Here is a 21,628-nt window from a genome sequence, read left to right as displayed (position 1 = left end):
ACATTCTTCCCCTTACATAGATTAAGAGAAAGGTTGTATCTCTCTGATCTCTGGTTTACCATTTTCAATTGACTGCTAGAAATCTTTATTTGTATATTTCACAGGTACCTAAAATGCAATACATCTAAAATTGAATTTGTCCTTCCTTCTAAACATGCTTTCCTTCCCATGTCTTCTAGTTAAAATAACATTACTACATTCTTTTCCTATTAATAATTTTTCATTGCCACCTTGGATTCATGTTCTCAAAATTGTATTTGATTTCTCCTCTTGCCCCCTAGATCAAGTCACTTTTTAAAGCATGTTAATATTACCTCCCAAATTATCTTACATTTATATTCTGTCCATTTCCACTGCAACTATCCTAGTTTAGTAATTCATTCACTTGGTTATTCAACTGTTACCTCCTCCACCAAGCATTTATTGATCTGAATTCTTATAGCAGTTTATCTGGCCTACTTACTGCATTTATAATCCTTAATCTTAAAATATAGTAATATATGTTTGTCAGGTATTTCTTCGATTCCTAAAACTTCATATCAGATTCATTTCCTCTCCCTCTCCCTATCTATTAGAGATCCTCAATTTTCTGGTTTCAAGACCCCTTTACACTCTTAAATATTATTGAGGATTCCAAAAATCTTTTGTTTATGTGGGTTATATTTATAGATATTTACTCCAGTTAGTATTCAAAACTGATAAAAGTTTAAAATATGCATTTATTTACCCATTTAAAATAGTAATAAATACATTACATGTTAACATAACATTTTTATAAAAAATAAGCACATTTTTCAAAACGATAAATAATTTAGTGAGAAGAGTGGAATTATCATGCATTTTTCAAGTCTCTTTAATACCTGACTTAATACAGGACTGGTGAATTCTCACATCTCCTGCATTCAGTCTGTTATAATATGTAGTTGTAGCCGAGGTATATAAAGAAAATCCAACATGATATGAAGTTAGAAAAGGGAGGAGTATTTTACTGGTAATTTCAGATCATTTTGGATATTGTTCTTTAATACTACACCAAAAATTGACAAGTGGTAGTTTCATAAATGTTTTTTGCAGTGCTCATTGTAAAGCCTTATCAGTGAACTTTCTGGCTTTGTTACATTAAAATCCATTGGTCTATCTCATTCTGTGAGTGGATGGTTTACCCATGTGCGATTTTGTAACATTATGCATTGGTCATTTGGAAAATATTGGTTCACTGAGTTATGAGATCTTCCAAATATTGACACATTTCATTAAACAATAATGAAAAAAATCACCTCCTCACCTCCAGTGATATCACACTCGTTGATAAAAGTTTTCCAGAATTCTCATTTTTGCTTGAAAACTCCAGTTTATCAATGGCAACAAATAGTTGTTTTCCTCAAATTGACAGAATCATTTTATGTGTGACGAACTGTCTTCCAAATACAGTAGTCTGAATAAGCTTGGGTATCTTTAATGTAAAAATGGTATCCTATGAGAAAAACAACTATAGCTAGTTAGCTCCTAAATCAAACAATCACACAAGTACTTTTTCTTGAGAAAAACATCATACTATGTTATGTAGCAGAAAAGTTTAATGCATATCTCTCATTTCTTCACATAGACTATGGGTTGAAATTTAATAAAATTTAATAAAATTAAGCATTTTTACTGTACCTACAAGGACATTTCTAAGTGAAATTTTATTTTATTAACAGTTTATTTTATGATTTATAAATTCATTTATTTTTACTGTGAGTATGTGCCAGTGAAGAATACAATAGCATTTGCTGAATAAATGAATGAATTAATTGCTGTTACAGCTCTACAAATTATACAGATCCTTCATGGAATTTATGTGTCAGGGGAAGCAGATTATAAACCAGATTCTCTTTTATCATCAAGTCTTGAATGGATCCTTCTGATAAATCACTTGAAAACATTTGACTAATGAAGGAGTCTTCGAATACGTTTGCCCCAGACTGCTCTGGAGCCACTTTTTGACCCCGGATTTCCAGTTCTCATCTGTTACCTTCAACCCTTTAAGCCTCTTAAACATCAGAATTTTTCTTTTCCATCTGAAGATAGCACAAGCTAATATTTAGGTCCACAAATCTTCATTTCTTTCTTTTGTCAGCCAATTGATTACTTCCAATAGTTCTTAGTTTGCTACAAACAAAATATGTATTCTCTCCTGAAAGTATACTAACATGAGGTTTTTAAAATTTTTAAATGAAATAAGGCCATTATTTTTCAAGTCTACATATGTGATTGGTTATGAGAGAAGAGTAAATCGGAAAAATTATGTGTGTAAAAAGCATAGAGATTGAGAGAAATTTTAGTTTTATTTTAGATAATGCATGAGGACAAGAAAGTTTAAGAGGTGATGGAATTAAGGGAAGAAGGTGGCAATGTAAGAGAAGGGTGAATATTCTAGGAAGAAGGTTAGGATAGTTTTTCACATATTATTTTGTCTTATGAAAAGAGGTGAATTATAGGAAAGTTATCATTGTTTTATAGAAGAGGAAACCTAAGTAAAGAGAATTTTCCAACTGCCCTGAGATTACATTTGTTACTTTTGGAGTTGGGAATAGAACCCAGTCTCCTAATGTTCAGTCTAGAAGGCATTATTAGTGTTGTTTTTACTCCTTCTCTATCTCAATTACTTATGATAAATGAAACCTTTATGAGGAGAAACACATTTTTTTAGACTAGTCATGAGCCTTCTGTAATCTCTGATGAATGGAAAGCCCTAAGAGCCAGATTCTATTTTCCGTTGATAGAAAGGATTACATAGCCCTAGACCTTTGTTTTCATGTGAACTTAGTGATCTTTTTATAAATGTAAGGTAAATATTTAAAAGCTATCTGTTTTACAGGAGGATATTTCACTTTATTGTTTTATTACAAGAAGGGTATAAGAGTCACTGTTACCTATTTTTGAAATAGAATGTTCTTTGGATAGGAGATAAAGATTTCCATTAATTGCTGGGCAATTTTAAATGTGCTATGGCTATATCTTTTCTTTTTGTTGACTAAAGCTAAAACCAATTGATTCCATATTCTCTGAGTAGCACTTTAAATTTGAGAAACTACCCTATTTTCATAAATTAATTGAAAATTACTAGTGTGAGGAAATTTTTCTTCTGCCAGTATGTGAAAGTATGAAATTTAATAGCATACTTAAATTTTTAATGCAAGGAAAATTATAGAGTGTAAATTAAGATTTCATTTATAATATTGCTTTCACTCAATAATTCAGTTTCACTTTCTTTTCAGTTAATTGATAAATACCAGTTGAAAATAAAAGTACAAGACATGGATGGTCAATATTTTGGTTTACAGACAACTTCAACTTGCATCATTCATATTGAAGATGTGAATGACAACTTGCCAACATTTACGCGTACTTCTGTGAGTACATGATACTATCAAAAGAAAAATGTACGCTCAGTGTTAATTGCTAAATATGCACATCTCCATCCACGCCCAATGATTTCAAGTGAAGTAGCCCCACTCACAGCAATTTGGACTTAGGGCTTAAAATCATGTAAACATGGTACTTTGGAAATTAGAAGAACTGGGCTTACCTTACTTAGTGTTCTGTTTTTGTGAGAGTTACCGATTAAACTCTTTTTGTTTGTTTTTATTATTTTAGTATGTGACATCAGTGGAAGAAAATACCATTAATGTGGAAATCTTACGTGTTACCGTTGAAGATAAGGATTTAATAAATACTGCTAATTGGAGAGCTAATTATACTATTTTAAAGGGCAATGAAAATGGAAATTTTAAAATTGTAACAGATCCCAAAACCAATGAAGGAATTCTGTGTGTGGTTAAGGTAAGAATAAATTAATAAATTAGTTAATTTTGTCTTATAATTTCACAGATCAGCATACTAAAGTTTAATAACAAGAAATTCTGTTAAATGTAGGAATAAAATAGGTATATAAGTAAATGTAAATGCTATATATAATGGAATGAATGTATTCATTTCGGGGAACTTTTTATAAAGGTATGATTTAAAATATACATATATATGTGTGTGTGTGTATGTTCAATTAATATGATATAGTATCCACTTTGTAACCAGTATCTCTTAACAGTTCAAAAACTAGCACAGCTTCGATTCTGGTGGGACAGTGCCAGACTTTCCTAGCCAGTTTGTCTCTGCAGCTGGATCAGAGAGCCTCCACTTATTTACTGAATTTCCCAAATGAGGAGTTACTCCTGGTCAGACCCATAGGGAGGCTGTTTCTAAGTCTGTCTGTCTGTATCCAGAGTACATTACATCCTTAGCTTCCTGGTTCAAAATAGGAATCCTCAACCATTCAAAGACATAAATTCTTCTAAAACCTCTTTCTAATCATATTCTACAGCATCTCAAAGGAACTCACAGCTAATTCAGGGGCCAGAGTTAGTCCATACAGTGATCTGAGCACCTTTGGCTTTGGGCAGAGTCATAGGCTTATTTCTGTTGCATCTTTAGCTAGCACATGATTCTATTGTGGATCTATAGAGCTTCCCTTTTGTACGTATTCACAAGAAGCGTGGATCAAAAATGATGAATCCTTTTTTCTTACAATGATGAAAATTAGCTGCAGTTTGTGGGTTAATGTCTCAGTTTCAAAGCAACAAAGAAAAGTCCTTTAAATCTTGTCTCTTTCTTCACCCAACGTCTACCCTAATTCTTGGTATTATAAGAAGGAAATTTATCTCTGTGAAATCCAAGACCAAACAAAATTTCTGTCTTCTAGAAAACGGCTTCAACCATTCTCATTACAGCTACATATCAAGCAAAGTCAAATAAAAACTTTCCATTAAGCTTGGTACTACCAGTTCTTTAGAAAGTAACTGGGACGGAAGAGATAAAAAAGGAGAGTGTAACGTCCACAAGCTTTCTGTTTTCTTGTTTCTCCCCTCTTAAAAATATTTTATAAAATTTGACCCATGTTTTCTACCCTAAACCAGGTACAAATAATTTTATTCATCTCAGGAGGGTAGAATAAGCTCTTCCCAAATTAATGGAGTAATAACTGTTGGTTAGGGCGTGGAGTCCCTAAAGTAACATCTCAAGGGTTAACCTTGAAACACCTTCTTTAAATACTTTCTGAAATCATTATCGACATCTATGATATTACTTGTGTTAAATTTGCAGTTGAGGAACAGTTGTTTTTTTTTTTTTGCTGGCTCCGTCCAAATACGGAATCAGTTGAAGGATTCCCCGCCTCCAACCACCACCACGTTTCTGGGTATATGTTTAATATTCTCATGACCATTCCCCAATACAGCACCTACATATTTACAAATTTAACTAGTTATATACACTAGTTAGCATTGCCAAATATTTAATGTCTTGATCTGATTTTCAACACGCTTGCTTTTGCAGTCGCTGAATTATGAAGAAAGACAACAGGTGAACCTGCAAATTGGTGTCACTAATGAAGCTCCGTATTCCAGAGAAGTTAGTTCAAGATCAGCCATGAGCACAGCGGCCGTTACTGTTAATGTGAAAAATCAGGATGAGGGCCCCGAGTGTAGCCCAGCGTTGCAAACTGTTCGAATTAAAGAAAATGTACCAGTGAGAACAACGAGCAATGGATATAAAGCATACGACCCAGAAACAAGTAGCAGCAGTGGCATAAGGTATATTTCTAATTCTATTCAGTTAACTCCACATTTACTATGTTTTAAAATTTATAACTTATTTTGGTACCAGTATTATAATTTGGCTTATGATACATTTTGTTATTTTAATTCATCGTTATTAACAGGTATAAGAAGTTAAAAGATCCAAAAGAATGGATCACTGTTGATGAAAACTCAGGATCAATCACAATTATCAAGAGCCTGGATAGAGAGGCAGAGAACATCAAAAATGGCATATATAATGTCACAGTGCTGGCAACAGATGAAGGTAAGAACTTTGTTTTTAAGCCAGCTACTTACATCCCCAGCTACATACATCCTCAGTTTTTAAACGAACAACATACATTTTTAAGTCAGCTGCATACATTCTCGAAATTTAGTTCTCATAGGTGACATATAGAGTAGTTGAGAGGTTTGCTGTAATTTATTAACTCATGTCTGCTTTCTGTTAGCACCCTCAGTTTTAGCTGTAATGATAAAATAATTTAGTCATAGAAATACTTGAAACCATATTTATTAAAATTAAATAATCATTAAAAATTGAGAAAATTACTTTTGAAAAATTAACTTCAGTTTATCTAGTTATATCTTTTAAAATATTCACTTTGGCAGGAAAATTCGTTACGGAGAGAACATACTTAATACCCCATAGTGCACTCCTAGAAAACAGTTCTATCTTTTTATAAGAAACTAACAATATATTTGGGGGTTAGAATCCTGATTAAGGACATTATATAAAAATAAGTCATAGTCATGCTTAATAACATCTTACAGAATTAGAAAGACAAACACTATGAATTCATGTTGTATAAAATGTAAAATCATGTTCCGTGAGTCCTACAAAACTGAGAGAAATATGAGCACGATGATTATGCATGAGATCCATTTAGTGCATAAAATATAATTTTACCGTAACATTCATTTGAACTCTGTGCCTCTGTAAAATAAATATGCTAACTACAATAAACATAAATTATTACATTAGAGCTTAGAATTCTAAATTAGAATTTAGAAGTGATTTTGAAATATGGTTTAGGTATTTCAGTTCTCTAAATTAGTGAGGAATGGTTCATATCCATTGATTAGATTGGTAAAGTTGTAATCATTATTAATTTAACTTCAACCAATTAAAAACTATTCCTTAAGGCTTTAGCTTCCTTTGTCCCTTTGTCAAGACATGCTTTTTGGTCAAAAGCAAATGAAAAGAACAAAACATGAAAATTAAATCCATTATTTTTACATTTATTTTTACATTTTTAACAGTACTTGGCAAATGGTTTGTTGATAGAAGAGATAAAAATTAGTCTGGAATTGGAGATTTTGTGTATCATATTATTCTGCATCCTCCTCAGTTGAAGAGGAGATAAAATAATTGAGAGATCAAATAATTTTAGGGAGTTTAATTGAGAGGCACTGTTAATCATCATTGTGGTATAGAATAAATGTGTAATGGGTCCTTTTCCATTAATTTCTTTTGAAGATGGTTGGGGATAAATAATTCTACATCATTTTATTTTATGAACTAAGATTATACAAAAGTACTTTTTTGTTTTTACCTTTTTCTAAAAACTACACTGGCGAATTTCACTCAGGCTCGCCTGCTGCTTCCTAATGGAAGATGTTCTCTCCTCGTGAGCACTGAGCTCTGGGTCCATGCTCGCTTCCCACCCTCCTACTTCTCTACAGCATGTGTTTCTTCTTTTTAAAACTCTCTCCCAAGGCTTCTGTGTGTAAACTTTTCCACACATTCCTTTCTTATCTATATGCTTTCTGTTTTACTACCTTCTCCTCTGCTAAACATAGCTGTTTCTTAAGCTTTGAGTCCAATTTCTCTTCTTCTCAATCTAAACTCTGTTGGCGGTTTCATCCAGGTATCTCCTCTATATAGCTGAGTTTTAGGTGTTTATTTTTGTTGTATTATTCCATCTTTTGGGAGGAGTGTGCTTTCAAATTTTTTAAGACATTTGACAGGAGAGAGGCATGCACATAAATCATGGAACCATGGGTAATCCACCTTCCATGACTTCATATTTAAAATTAGCACTTACCGATATAGAATTATATTGATATTAGAAGGTGAACTTTGCATGCATACACTCCAATGAATAAAAGAGTATTATGTATTTAATCAACAGATGAAAAACAGAACTGTAAAACATTGTGAATTAGATGTCTAAGATCTTTAGTTTACATATTCTATACTAATAATAATCACAATGTGAAAAAAAAGGAGTTTATTGAACAACTCTAAATGTTTAATGGAAGGGAAATTCAGGCACTCAGCACTGTGATAGAAGAGCAAACACTGCAGAGGTCAATTTTTAAAGACAATAGAATGAACCGGATTCAATCAATAAGATGTGCTTTCAACTCTGTGTGCGGACACAAATGGAAAGAAATGTTAAAGACATCAGCAGTCACAATTTTCAGAGAGAGCAAGAAAACCCCACATAGCATAAGAACAAGAGAGTTTGAGAGGTGAGATTATTCTGCCCTAATAGAAAAGTATGCCAGATAGATAAAATACTTGTCTCCCTGCTTCCTTTGTCTCCTTTTTTTTTTTTTTTTTTGATTGTCCAAAGTGAGAGAGAGTTGCATTATTTCTTGCATCTCATTTCTTCTCTCCTTGTTCCCTTTTCTTCTTGCTGGAATACATCCTTTATTAGTTCTTTCAGTGGTGGGGCGTGGCTGATAAATCCCGTCAGTTTTATTGTTCTGAAAAGTGTTTTAATATTGTTCTCATACTTGATTTGATAATTTGACTTGGTTTAAAATTTTGAGTTAAACACTTCTTTTCTTAAGCACTATGCAGTAGTACTCCACTATCTTCTGGCATCTCTTGTTGCTTATTGTTCAATAAGCAACTAGTTATTATTCTTGTATACTTATTATTCTGCTGTCGATTTAATTATTTGCTCTTTGTAAGTAATATGTCCAAGTAACTTTTATAGTTCCCTAGGTTACATTCTACAGTTTTAATACAATGTTTATGCTGTGAATTTATTTTTATTTATCTAGCACTGCAGTCAGAATCTATTTTAAAATAGAAGGTCCACGTTTTTCTTTAATTCTGGGATATTCTCAGCAATTATCTTTAAATGTTGCTTCCTTGCTATTCTATTTATTCTCTTCTTCTAGAATCCCTATTAGATGAATGTTGCTGTTTTATTTCTATTGGAATTTAAGCTATAATTTCATTCTTGTTTAAACAGTTGCCCTTCTTTATGTCTTTGAAGATACTAAATATACATGTTTCAAAGATGTCTTGCATAGAGTGAATTAATCTGATTGGTGATTTTGTTGGCTTTCCTTTTAGCATTAATCTTGCTCATTCTGGAATTTTAATTTGCAGGCTTATATTAAATGGGAGGTGTTTGGTTTGCTTTTAGTTTTCGTTTTTTCCTCTCTCCCACCTTACCCTATAGCAGTCTTGTAGTTGCCTCCACCTTGTCTTTTTCTGTGGCACACATTTCAGAACCAGTTCTTAACTTGGTGGGCTATGGCTCCTGACCCATGATGATGCTGGAAATGTCACAGGTCCTGTTGCCTTGGTCAAGACGGTGGCTGCAGGGCTGTGCCTGTCTTCCAGCTTTCCTAGGTTGGCAGCTTCGTATAAGACTTAGCCTCAGGCAGTGGGTGGCACAGGTTTTTTTATCCTCTTCTCCACTCCTGATGTCCAAAGCCTCCTTATTAAGCAGAAAGAATAAATGATTTAGAGACAGAAGTCTTGGATTCGTGTTCGACTTCAGACTTCACAAATGTATTACTAATTTATGACCTGAACCCATGACCACCTCATCTTTGAATCCCCCAGGTTTTCCAGTACAGTGTCCTGTACAAAGTAGTTATTCAGTAAGTTGGTATTGAATGTATAGATAGATGAATTCCTTAGGCTACATCCCGGAGTGATTATTTTGGTTTGCAAGTGATTTTCCACTTGTAGAATCTTTCACCCTTGAAACGTTTCCATGTACTATTTTTGTTCTAATCTTCCAAATACATACCCTCTACTTTCAATTTCCCTGCCCCCAAAACCTTAAGTGCTGTCTATGTGTACATTAAACTGCCAGCTCTCAGGTTGGCTTTCAAGGACCCTTGGTTCGTCTTTCCACTGTCAACTCCCATCAAGCCACCTTCTGCTTCATTACCACCAGAACACGGGTGTGCATGCTGTGCTTCCCACCTCCTTGAGTTTCCTTGTACTTTTAAATATACCAGAAATGCCCTTGTTTGTACTCTCTTCCTTTCTCCTTTTAAAAATCAGTCAAAAGTCTCCTCCGTAAAAATTCCCATGTCTATTGCAGCTATTTAGTGAATGAATGACAAATCTAAATAGCAGTTATTGTCTGTACAACCAATGTGAAAGTGATAATGTTTTGCTTTTAACATTCTCTAAGGGCATAGCCTGTGACTGTGCTTCTCACTGTCATTTATATCTTACAGGTGCCAGTAAATTATTAAATTTTTTTAATGTATAATTTCCTATTGAAAACTCAAAACATTAAAAAACTGTATTTTTATATCCAATTTTCTAGTTGGGAGAACATGTACTGGGACACTGGGGATTATACTTGAAGACGTGAATGATAATGGTCCATCCATACCTAAAGAGACAGTGATAATCTGCAAAACTGTCATGTCGTCTACGGAGATTGTTGCCGTTGATCCTGATGAGCCAATAAACGGCCCACCCTTTGACTTCAGCTTGGATAGTGCTTCTGATTCAGATGTACAGAGAACGTGGAGACTGACAAAAATTAATGGTATGTATTTCTAACATTGCTTTGTCCTTTTCAGCCTGAGTATATCTAAAATATATTTTTCTTGATGAAGTAGAAGAATAATTCACTGTGGGAACGACCAATGAAAGAAGGAAAGTTTCTCAGTTTTGGTGTGGTGGGAAATAAGCATTTCTAGTGCTTATCTCTGGTCTCTCCTATGCCAGGATTCGCTTAGGTGTTGTGTGAATTCTCATTCCCACTCCAAACACACACACAGCCTTAGACTAGTTCTAATGTAATCACTTCCTGACTTGTGTACTTCCCACCTACATAGATTCTTTACATGCTAGTGGTTTCCTAGGTGATAAAGGAGTGTCCATCTGTTGCAGGTCTGTTCCTCAAGAAGCAGACTCTGATACAGAGTTTCTCAGGCAGAGTGTTGATTAAGGAGTTTGCTTGGCCTCAATAGCTGTGAAAGGAAGGGAAGCAGGCTTGGGCAAAAAGAGAAGTCAAGCCGCAGCTCAGGCCAAGAATAGCCTTGGCTAAGCCCATGGGGAGTCTGAGCTGAATGGCCCTTCAAAGCAGCCCCAAGTTGAGCCTCTCTCCTATCTCATTGCCCGGTCAGTGGATTGGGCTCCCCCGAGGGGCATGCCCCTTGGCAGGAAGGCACAATCCCTGAAGATGCTGGTAGCCACCCAGGCAGCTGGGACAGTGAGTCCTCGACTGCAGGCGATCTGTGTGTACATCACTACACCGTGCTCTCCCTCCTCTCTGCCCTGCCTTGATTTCTGACCATCTCTTGTCTATTGTTTTCTACTTGGGATTCTCCCCCAATTTGGTTCGTAGTCCGTACTTCTGACTTTACCCACGACAGGATCTAGGGTGACAAGAATGGCAAAAGTGAAGGGGGCCTCTCTCCATATCACCATTGCCTCCCTCCTACATCAGCTCCTAACTTTTCGGCACATTCTTCATCTCCTGACTGCACTACCTGTGGGCCATGATGTCATGTCCCTCCAGCTTTCATGACTCAAGATCCACTGTGAACTGATGGGGTTTGCCTTTAAAATGCCCTGGAATGGCATTTCATTTCATCACCATGCTTTCAATGAATATTCCTCAATTAAAAGAGAAAGGTTGTGAGAGAAGAGAAAGGGGAGAACAGGATGGGAGAAGAAAAGGATGTATAGAAGGATATATAGAAGCTATGGTGGCATTTTTTTTTTTTTTGTGAGGAATATCAGCCCTGAGCTAACATCCATGCCAATCCTCCTCTTTTTGCTGAGGAAGACCGGCTCTGAGCTAACATCTATTGCCAATCTTCCTGCTTTTTTTCCCCCCAAAGCCCCCAGTAGATAGCTGTATGTCACAGTTGCACATCCTTCTAGTTGCTGTATGTGGGATGCGGCCTCAGCATGGCCGGAGAAGCTGTGCATCTGTGTGCGCCCGGGATCCGAACCCTGGGCCGCCAGTAGCGGAGCACGCGCTCTTAACCACTAAGCCACGGGGCAGGCCCTATGTTGGCATTTTAAGGCATTGTGTCCTGAATCCTGCTTGGTGAACTGACAAAATTTTCAGTTTTTTTAACAACGGTATTCCCGTGTGTGTGTGTGTGTGTGTGTGTGAGAGTGAGGTTTTCAACTGTCCTTTCTTGGGAAGAACTAAACTTGTGTTTAGATTTTGTCCTTTCTACTTGTTTGGTGTCACAATATCATTTTTTAAAATAGTGTTGAAGGAGGTGGTAATTTTAAAAAATATAATAAATAATATTTAATAATTAAAAAATTTAAATATTAAAAATTTTTAATATTTAGCAAAATAAAACATTGACAAGATTATGTTGGTTAAAACTTTGTTATTTTGAAGTTTTACTGGTCTGAAATAACTCAGAAGCCTGGGAAACACAAAGTTAAGATCATACCCTAAAGAGTCTTTGAAATCAGATAGTCTCAGTGATGAATGCTGGCTCTACTGCTTATTAGTTATGTAAATCTGACCATGCTATATATTCTCTTTGAGCATCAGTTTACTCATGTGTAAAATGGGATTATTTGAGGGAGTAAATCAGATAATGAATGCAATAGACCATGGCACATTATGAGTCATAAATTTTGGTTTTGTTAGTCTTATTATTATTTCTTACACATAGACTTACCAGGTTAACCATGCTTTCTTTTAAAATTGACTTAATTCAATGATGTCTTTATCTAAACATTCAAATTTATGTTTAGAACTGCAAACACCATAAAAATAAGTGAGAATGTCGCACTGGGCCAGTTAAATGGGAAGAGATTATTCCTGGGCATGGCCATGTAGAAACTGTATTCAAAGTAGTGTTATATCTTTGGCTCTGTATCCAAGACTATATAGGATTTTGGCCGGGATATTTTCTATCCTTGACCTAAAAAAAATACATCAAAACTAAAAAATATGGGCCAGCCTGGTGGTGTAGCAGTTGAGTTCGTGCACTCTGCTTCGGTGGCAGCGGGTTCGCCAGTTCAGATCCTGGACGTGGACCTACACACCACTCATCAAGCCATGCTGCGGCAGCATCCTACATAGAAGAACTAGAAGGACCTACCACCAGAATATACAACTATGTACTGGGGCTTTGGAGAGAAAAAAGGAAAAAAAGAGGAATATTGGTAATAGATGTTAGCTCAGGGCCAATCTTCCTTAAAAATTAATTAATTAATTAACAAGTAAAAAATACACAGTTGGTCGCTGTGTCTTGTAGGACCATGAGATGAAGTTCCAACAGCATGGTTCATACCTGCTAGTATGTTCAAGGTCGGTGATGTTCTAAGTTGTCAGAATCAGTCTCTGATAATAAGTCACAAGTATTTATTCTTATTTGGCACAACATAGGAAAAGAAAGTAAGGGGAAACATCCAGAATTTCAGACTATTACTCTCTGATGAATCATGTATAAAAGAATATATGCATTGACTGTCTATATTATAAATTTTAAAGATGTGATAAAAACCCATCTCTTAACAAGTTTATTTCTTGTGATAGGAAGGATTTGTTATGGAGAGATAAAATATACTCTTACAAAAGCCAAAAGACCTTTATGTAAGAGGCAGCATAGACAAAATTTTTTTTTTTTTTTGTGAGGAAGATTAGCCCTGAGCTAACATCTGATGCCAATCCTCCTCTTTTTTCTGAGGAATATTGACCCTGGGCTAACATTTGTGCCCATCTTCCTCTACTTTATATGGGATGCTGCCACAGCATGGCTTGACAAGTGGTACGTCTGTGCGCACCTGGGATCCGAGCCTGTGAACCCCGGGCCGCCGAAGCAGGAGCACGCACTTAACCGCTGTGCCACCAGGCCGACCCCAGCATAGACAAACTTTTATATGCAATATGTTTACAGTGGCTATAGAGTAGAACTACCCAGTCCATTCACATTTACAATCTTGTAGCAGTTGTGCGATGCCGTCAGGAATATCCATTTGTAGAGAAATATGATGAATATCCTATCACTGCAGCCGGCCTTCATGGTCTAGTTAAGATTCAAGGCTCTCACCACCATGGCCCGGGTTCATTTCCAGGTCAGAGAACCACACCACCTGTCTGTCAGTTGCCATGCTATGGTGGCTGCGTGTTGCTGTGATGCTGAAAGCTATGCCACGAGTGTTTCAAATACCAGCACGATCACCCACTGTGGACAGGTTTCAGCAGACCTTCCAGACTAAGACAGACTAGGAAGAAGGAAGAAGGACCTGGCCAACCACTTTCACTGGCCATGAAAACCCTATGAATAGCTGTGGAGCATTGTCTGATATAGCGCCAGAAGGTGAGAAGATGGCGCAAAAAGACCGGGCAGGGCTCTGCTCTGCTGTACACAGGGTGGCTAGGAGTCGGAATTCACTGGAGGGCACTAACAAATCCTATCACTAGTTATTTATGCTCAGAAGAAATCAATGACATTCAGTAATGCGTGGTTTTATTTTCTTTCAGGTACAGCGGCACGCCTTTCCTATCAGAATGACCCTCCATTTGGATCATATATAGTACCTATCAAAGTTACAGATAGACTTGGCCAGTCACTTGTCACTCCATTAAAAGTTATTTTATGTGACTGTGTTACCGAAAATGACTGCACCTCTCGCATAAGTCCAAGGACTGGCAACGGAGAAGTAAAACTTGGAACGTGGGCCATCCTTGCCATATTGTTGGGCATAGCATTGCTATTTTGTAAGTCCTTTCATGAATTCAAATAATAGCCTTTAAAATAACTTTCAATGGGCCGGCCCCGTGGCTTAGCGGTTAAGTGCTCGCGCTCCGCTGCTGGCGGCCCGGCTTCGGATCCCGGGCGAGCACCGACGCACCGCTTCTCCGGCCATGTTGAGGCCGCGTCCCACATACAGCAACTAGAATGGATGTGCAACTACGACATACAACTATCTACTGGGGCTTTGGGGGAAAAATAAATAAATAAAATCTTTAAAAAAAAAAAATAAAATAAAATAACTTTCAAGACACACTCTTAGAATCAACACTGTTTTCTATAGCTATTCATTTGTATATAGCTGTATTTCTTTTTAACACACACATTTTTAATTTATATATTGAGAGTGTATTTATGTATAGTTCTAGTGTTGTGTTGGCATAGACATAAAATTCAACGTAGACATACAACATTTAACATGTCTTTGTGGCATATCTGGAGGGAAGACTTTTGCATGCTACTTTGACACAAGCAATCATATTTATGTTTTCTGGAAAGTTGTCTTATATTTGTCATCATAAATTCATAACTTCATGTTGGTTTATGATAAACTGAAGTAATTTATCTCATCTTCCAGGTATCCTGTTTACCTTAGTCTGTGGGGTTTCTCAGGCAGCCAAGCAGCCAAAAGTATTTCCCGATGATTTAGCCCAGCAGAACCTCATTGTGTCCAACACTGAAGCTCCCGGAGATGACAAAGTGGTAAGTAGTTTGTCTTTTTAAAATAAATACAAAGGATAAATTGGCCTAACCAACTATCATTATCTTTTCTGAGAAAAGTTCTTTTGAAATCAGGTAACTTGCAATATATGAAATGTCATCCGTCCCATGGAACAGATAAAATGACATTGATTCCCATGGTGATATACAGCATTTCAATTTGGCCACACAGTGTTACTTAATAGTAAAAATCCTTCAGCATGTCATTATTATTTTCTACTTCAAATGTTTCATGGCTTTAACTTTAGGCTGTCTTTTTTATATATTGAAACTGCTGTTTGTGCTATAAAAATGTTTCCTTTAATTATTCACAGATCATCAGCATACTTGTTTTACTGTTTTTCTGGCAACAGCAATAAAATGATTACAAGCTTTGATCAGCATGGGAAGAACTTTAATGGAGTCTTTCTGGCTGTGATATGGGTTAGAAAGAAGCCTGAGGTCAAATATATGGAACAGCAATGCTAGCAAGTGACTACATTGCTCCAACTTTGATCTCTAGCTCAGTATGTGGACTAGGAACAAGTGAATTTCCTATAAAAAGCATAATCAATGATTAGGGCAGGAAAGATTTAGAAAACAAAAGGATGTTGGCATCTAGGAAGGTATTGGGAAAAACAAAACTTAAAGTTTCCTACAAAAACACAGCATAGACAATTAGTAGCCAAAGGTTTGGTGTTCGTATTTGCCCTGCCTGATTTATTTTTATTTATTTAGATCACAAGGATTTATTATTGCAGCTAAGATTTTTATGAGAACTTTATTTCTATTATTTTTGTTTTAGTGGAAGGGGAACTAAATGAGACACTGAATAAAAATAGGGATCGTTACTTCTATTTCTGCTCTAGTTGGGTGAAGGGAATGAATTTAAACTAAGCAGAATAAATAGATGTAAGACGATAGTACTGTAATCCTGATTTTGAGGCATGAGATGCTGGAAGGATTGAACAAATGAAGTTGCACAGTATTCTGAGAAGTTTTTAGGGAGGGAATATACATTTAGCTTTCTGATTTGTCTCAGGGTACAGACCACTTGACATCTGCAATTTGCTTCTTGTATTGGACACTACTTGGAGTACTGGGATTTCAGTAGTTGGGTACTCAGCATTGCCAAGACAGATTTGCTTCCTGCCCTCAGAAAGCTTACCTTCTAGCACAAAGATTCATGGCATTACCTGCAGTGGTCTTTCTCTCATTTTTTCGTTTCCCTTTGCATTTCCCCAATGCAAACTTTCATTTCAGTATTGCACAGACGGCTTTACGACACATATTGTGGGCAGTTCGACTCAGGGAGTCTGTGGCACTGTGGGATCAGGAGTGAAAACTGGAGGGCAGGAGACCATTGAACTGGTGAAAGGAGGGCACCAGACCTTGGAAATGTCCCAGGGGGCCGGACATCATCACACTTTGGAATCGTCTAGGGGAGGTGGACAGCACACCCTGGATTCCGGCCGGGGAGGACACGTGGAGACGGACAACTGCAGATACACGTACTCGGAGTGGCATAATTACACTCAGTCCCATCTTGGTGAAGTGAGTTTCCCGAAGTGTCCTACAAATCTATTTTCATTTGTTTTCAACTTTCTAAATGATTATAGTTTAGTGGCCTGACCTTTATTTTCAGTTAATTATTCATCTTCTAATTAGAAAGTTATTTTTCCTTAATTTTGATTTAGTTGTGTTCAGATATTAAATGGATATTTACTTTTCCTCATATTTTGTTTGGTTTTTAATTCTACTGAAATAATGTGTAATGATATTTAAATTATTTTTCTCATGACTTTGTGTTAATAGTTCCCATCTGACAAGTCATGTCTTAGAAACCAAAAGTGTGGTACAAGGCAATTCCAGCCTGCACTGTGACTATGCCTTTCTGGAAAGATCCAAGCCCGCATCAACTTGGGTTCAGTTTAATGGCTGCATTTCACTTTGGCCATAATTTTGAAAAGGAAAGTAGTGATTACTTAAAATGAACACTTGTAAGCTTGCTGCCACATGTGTGACTTTTAGAGACATGCTATAGAGTGAATTTATAGTGTGATTTATGATAGAGACCAATCATGTGCATTTTTTATATGTAGGAACCCATTAGAGGACACACACTGATTAAAAATTAAACAATGAAAGGTAAATCAAAGCAATTATTTTTATGTTAGTAAGTTTTGGTGTTTAAAATAATAATAATAAAATATGTTGTGTTTTTCTTTTTGGCAGAAGGTGCAGCTGTGTAATCAGGACGACAATCACAAGCATGCTCAAGACTACGTCCTTACGTATAACTATGAAGGAAAAGGATCGGTGGCTGGCTCTGTAGGTTGTTGCAGTGAACAACAAGAAGAAGATGGGCTTGAATTTTTGGATCATTTGGAACCCAAGTTTAAGACACTAGCAGAAGCATGCATAAAGAGATGATTGTGTTCTAACACGTCTATAAAAGCCAATGGCTTTATCACCTTTTTTTTTTTAATTTTCAGTTTTTAAAAATAGAAGATGCTTTGTTTGGGACTTTTCCCCCATTATTTTGATGGGATCTCTTTAGCCAAATGCACATTTACAGAAAGATGCTGTAAATAAGAACACAAATTTCACAGTTTTTACATAGTTTTTAGTTACTTGTCTTCCACTCAAGGGGACCTACAGATAGAAAAATTAAGGAAGTCTGCATTATTGTTTACATTTGGGTATAATGACAGCAGCGAATTTATAGTGCAATAAAATGTAATTAATTCAAGTCTATTTCATAGACTACTTGAAGTTAATCTGATAGAAAATTGTAGAGATCTTGCTTTAATATTATATTCAGTTAGCTAATTAATTAATTGTTTGTATGGTGCTTGAAAACTGTTGTTCTCCTAAATATTATAAAGTGTGTACATTACATTATTATTGTTTTATTCTTATAACATGACCTTTCTTCATGATGCAAAGGGAGAGTCCCAATCAGGCATTGACTGTTATTACAATTCCATTTTGGTGGAGTTTAGTTTCTAGGTTTTATTCTGTATAAAATCCTGCACTGAATCCACAGTTCCTCTGTTACTTACCTTCTCAGTGAAATTTAAGTTTAAAAGATGCTTTAAGAATGTATTTTTACACCTGCAAGTTTTCGGTCTTTGGTCTCTTTCTTTCTCTCCTCTTTATTTTTAAAATTCCTACGTGGGTTGGAGCATCTAAATATTTTAAAAAGCTGTCTCTCTTCTCTTATAAAGTGAGTTAGTCTATTTCGGTTTTATGTAAATGTATGTATTCTCTGTTTTTCTTAAAATCAATGTAATGTTGATTTTATTGTTTCAAATATCTTGGTTATTGCTTCGTTATTCTCCTCAACAAAGAACCTTTAATTTTGCCATTGAAACTATAAAAATATGTCATACTTTTATTAGATGCAACATTCTGTGTTAACAAAAAGAATACTGTAATTAAAATTGGGATCTGGGATTTAGTATATAATAGCATATTTACAGTTCACATCTTTAACAGAAGGGTACGGTTTAAAAGTGCAAAATAGTGATGGTTTTTGAAATAAGCTTTGAAATACAGATGAAAGCTCTCTAAGAATAACTATTTTATAACTTTTTAGATGAAATGGCTAGTCATATCTGTGTGTTTATAAATTTTTTTATATTTTAAAATTACAGTTTTTAACAAATGTAGAAATGGGCCAAACTGTTTAAATTTTGAAACAATAAAGACAAAATTAAGCTTAACAGCCAACCAAATTCCAGGCCAGGTTTCACTGCTGACTTCAGTCAATGAATTTTGTGTATACTAACTATATGGACATTTTAAATGTATTTCTAATGTTTATGATTGTTAATAATTTGCCTATCTTGAATTCACAAGGTTGGCTTATAACAATTATTTTTAAGGATTAACATTGGGTAATTATTCAGTAATCAATTTATTTTTTCAATAGTTTCATTACTGCTCAGTCAAAAATACTGTTTCTCAGTTATTTTAATAAATTATGTACAAAATTCTTGTATATTACTAGTTATGATGAAGTAAATCAGGTAGTTTTTAAAAAATTCATGTGAGTTTGTTAATCATATGTAAGATATGAGCTTATGAGATTGTATTTGTCTTACTTAGAGAAGTGAGTCTCTTTTTTAGCATCCCGTTCTACATTTTTTAGAATTTTAGAGTTGGATTTGGAAAGATCATTGGTCCATTGTTACCACCACATTTATATAACTTTACTATTCTAAGGCTGTGATGCTATGGGATATTGGTTAAATTGCATAATTTCTCTGTGTCTGGTTTTTTTTTTCATCATAAAATGGGGGATAATGATAGAACTTCTTTCCTAGGGTGGCTGTAAGACATTTGAATAAAAAATGGTTTTTAAGCATGAAAGTCATACAGAGTGGTCCACCTAAAAGGCACTCCTATTAATACTAAATAATTTAAAATGTACAATGCCTTTCATATTAACAAAAATCTATTGAGAAATAAGATAAAAGGTTTTTGCTTTTTTGTTTCTTTTTTTTTTTTAGTTTAGAATGTTTGTCAAGTGAGAATATGTCTCTTCATAATGATTACCTGATGACTGAGTCTTATATCCAATGGTTCAGAACGTATATTGCAGAGATTGCTGAAGCATCTGCAAAGGATTGCCTAATTTGAAATACTACGAAACTACTTGGTTCAAATTGGATGGAAAGCAGAACATCCACTTCTTAAAATGGACACTAATTCTAAAGCCCTATAAAAATTTCATATGCTTAAGATTTCTCCTATCAAGCCCTTCCTTAGCTTCTCTCCTAGCTGTCTTGCTAGAGAGATTGCTTGCCAGCCACAGAGGCAAGCGATTGCTTCCCTGGGAGTTTAAGGCTCTTTGGCAGTTGCCATGGTAACCCTAAGTGCAAAGACTCCAGAGAGTGCTTTGATGATAAACTTAGCTCCACCCTTACTAGCTGTGGGATTTGAGAAGTCATTGAAACTTTGAGTTTAGTTTTCTCAATTATATGACCTATGTTGAGGGAGTTGTAGGAGTCCACTTCATAGTTTTGTTGTCAGAGTTAAAAGCGTTAATTCATGAAAAGAACTGGCACAGAGCACTCAATATATATTAGCTGCTATTATTAACATATGAGAAGAGACTGCCTTAGTTGGAAATAATCATAGCTTCAGTCTCCACTCTGCTTTACAGCTGACATCTTGCCATGATGTTCCCATTTATCTTTCCCAGAAGCCTGACCAGAATTTTACCTGTGATGACCTTTGGGAACTTCATGGCTCATAATAGTTTCCAGGTCTTTCATTCTTGGTATTCAGGAAGCTCTATCTTATCCATAGCCCACAAATCAGTCTGATAAATCTTGAGACTTAAATGAAAAGCAGATGAGATTCCTACTCAGTCATGTTTTGCCTCAAGGCAAAGTCTTAGGGATTTCCCCTAAGAAATGGATGATGCATCTTGAAAGGAGGAAGGCAACATAAATCTGCTGTCGGTTCTGTGAGTCTGTATTTGGGGGTCTCCCTGTAACCATTTTCTGCTTTTTTTTTTTTTTTTTGATCCCCTATCTTAAGACTGGTTTTTATCTTGCCTCTCAATTCAGTTATGCAAAATCTGACTGACTACAGGCTTCTGCTTTAGTCTCCATCTCCAGCCTTTTCCTGGACTCCACATTGAAGTCCTGATACCAGACTTTGCCCTGGTCAATTTCTTAAGCAGTAACGTACTGAGAATACAATGCTTTTTCTTCTGTGTGCCTAGAGTCGTCATATTTTCAACCTCCTTGAACAAATGAAGCTCCAAGAGGTTACATGATACCTATGCAGATCTACAGCTCTAATTCAGCTTTTCTGCGAGACCCTGTTATCTTTCCAGTACTTCAAACTCATTATTGCAAAAAGATGAACACTATGTTACTACAGCACCATAGGTTCTCCTGGGTTTCTCATATAAATAGGGCCTTCTAATTCCTTAGGCTTGAGACTGAGACTCCTCAACTCCTTTCTCTTGTTCACATAGCATATCCTATTTGTTGCCCCAAACTGCGAAACTTTCTGAGAATTTTAAATACGATTTCATTCATTCACTAATTTTTTTGCATATAATCATTTAATGCCTTCCCAGTACAGCCATGTAAGGCCTTCCTAATACAGACTGTTCTGGTATGAGAAGGTACAAAATGAATCAGCTACTCTCCCTGTCCATACACTTTAGTACAGGACAAGACATGGTGTAGTTTTGAGTATGGAATGGTCCAATGCCTGTAAAACATGTCACATGGTACCTGGCACATGGTAAGTACTCAATACATATTAAAAAAATTCCAGATAATAGAAAAGAACTGTACTATTCCAGTGAG

General features: G+C 35.7%; 1 protein-coding gene across 4 annotated transcripts in view; it reads left to right on the top strand.

The window, feature by feature from the left end:
- DSC2 (desmocollin 2) overlaps positions 1-19,785 on the top strand; it is a 34,059-nt gene extending 14,274 nt beyond the window's left edge. For 2 of the 4 annotated variants that reach the window (XM_087439102.1, XM_014781306.2), the window contains exons 8-17: positions 3,261-3,395; positions 3,640-3,825; positions 5,374-5,630; positions 5,759-5,901; positions 10,169-10,396; positions 14,321-14,557; positions 15,169-15,293; positions 16,554-16,844; positions 17,393-17,438; positions 17,526-17,669. In XM_087439102.1, coding sequence (XP_087295228.1) covers positions 3,261-3,395; positions 3,640-3,825; positions 5,374-5,630; positions 5,759-5,901; positions 10,169-10,396; positions 14,321-14,557; positions 15,169-15,293; positions 16,554-16,844; positions 17,393-17,428 — 1,638 coding nt within the window. In that variant the 3' untranslated portion in view covers positions 17,429-17,438; positions 17,526-17,669. Of the gene's footprint in view, positions 1-3,260; positions 3,396-3,639; positions 3,826-5,373; positions 5,631-5,758; positions 5,902-10,168; positions 10,397-14,320; positions 14,558-15,168; positions 15,294-16,553; positions 16,845-17,392; positions 17,439-17,525 lie in introns of all 4 variants that reach the window. The other 2 variants (XM_087439101.1, XM_014781304.2) reach the window with 1 other exon arrangement.
- The last annotated feature ends 1,843 nt before the right edge of the window (positions 19,786-21,628 follow it).

Source organism: Ceratotherium simum, chromosome 14, assembly GCF_057802395.1.
Source record: "Ceratotherium simum simum isolate JZ-2026a chromosome 14, ASM5780239v1, whole genome shotgun sequence".
Lineage (NCBI taxonomy): Eukaryota > Metazoa > Chordata > Mammalia > Perissodactyla > Rhinocerotidae > Ceratotherium > Ceratotherium simum.
The sequence above is the reverse complement of the archived record's forward strand: the minus strand, read 5'-3'. Positions and strand labels throughout refer to the sequence as shown.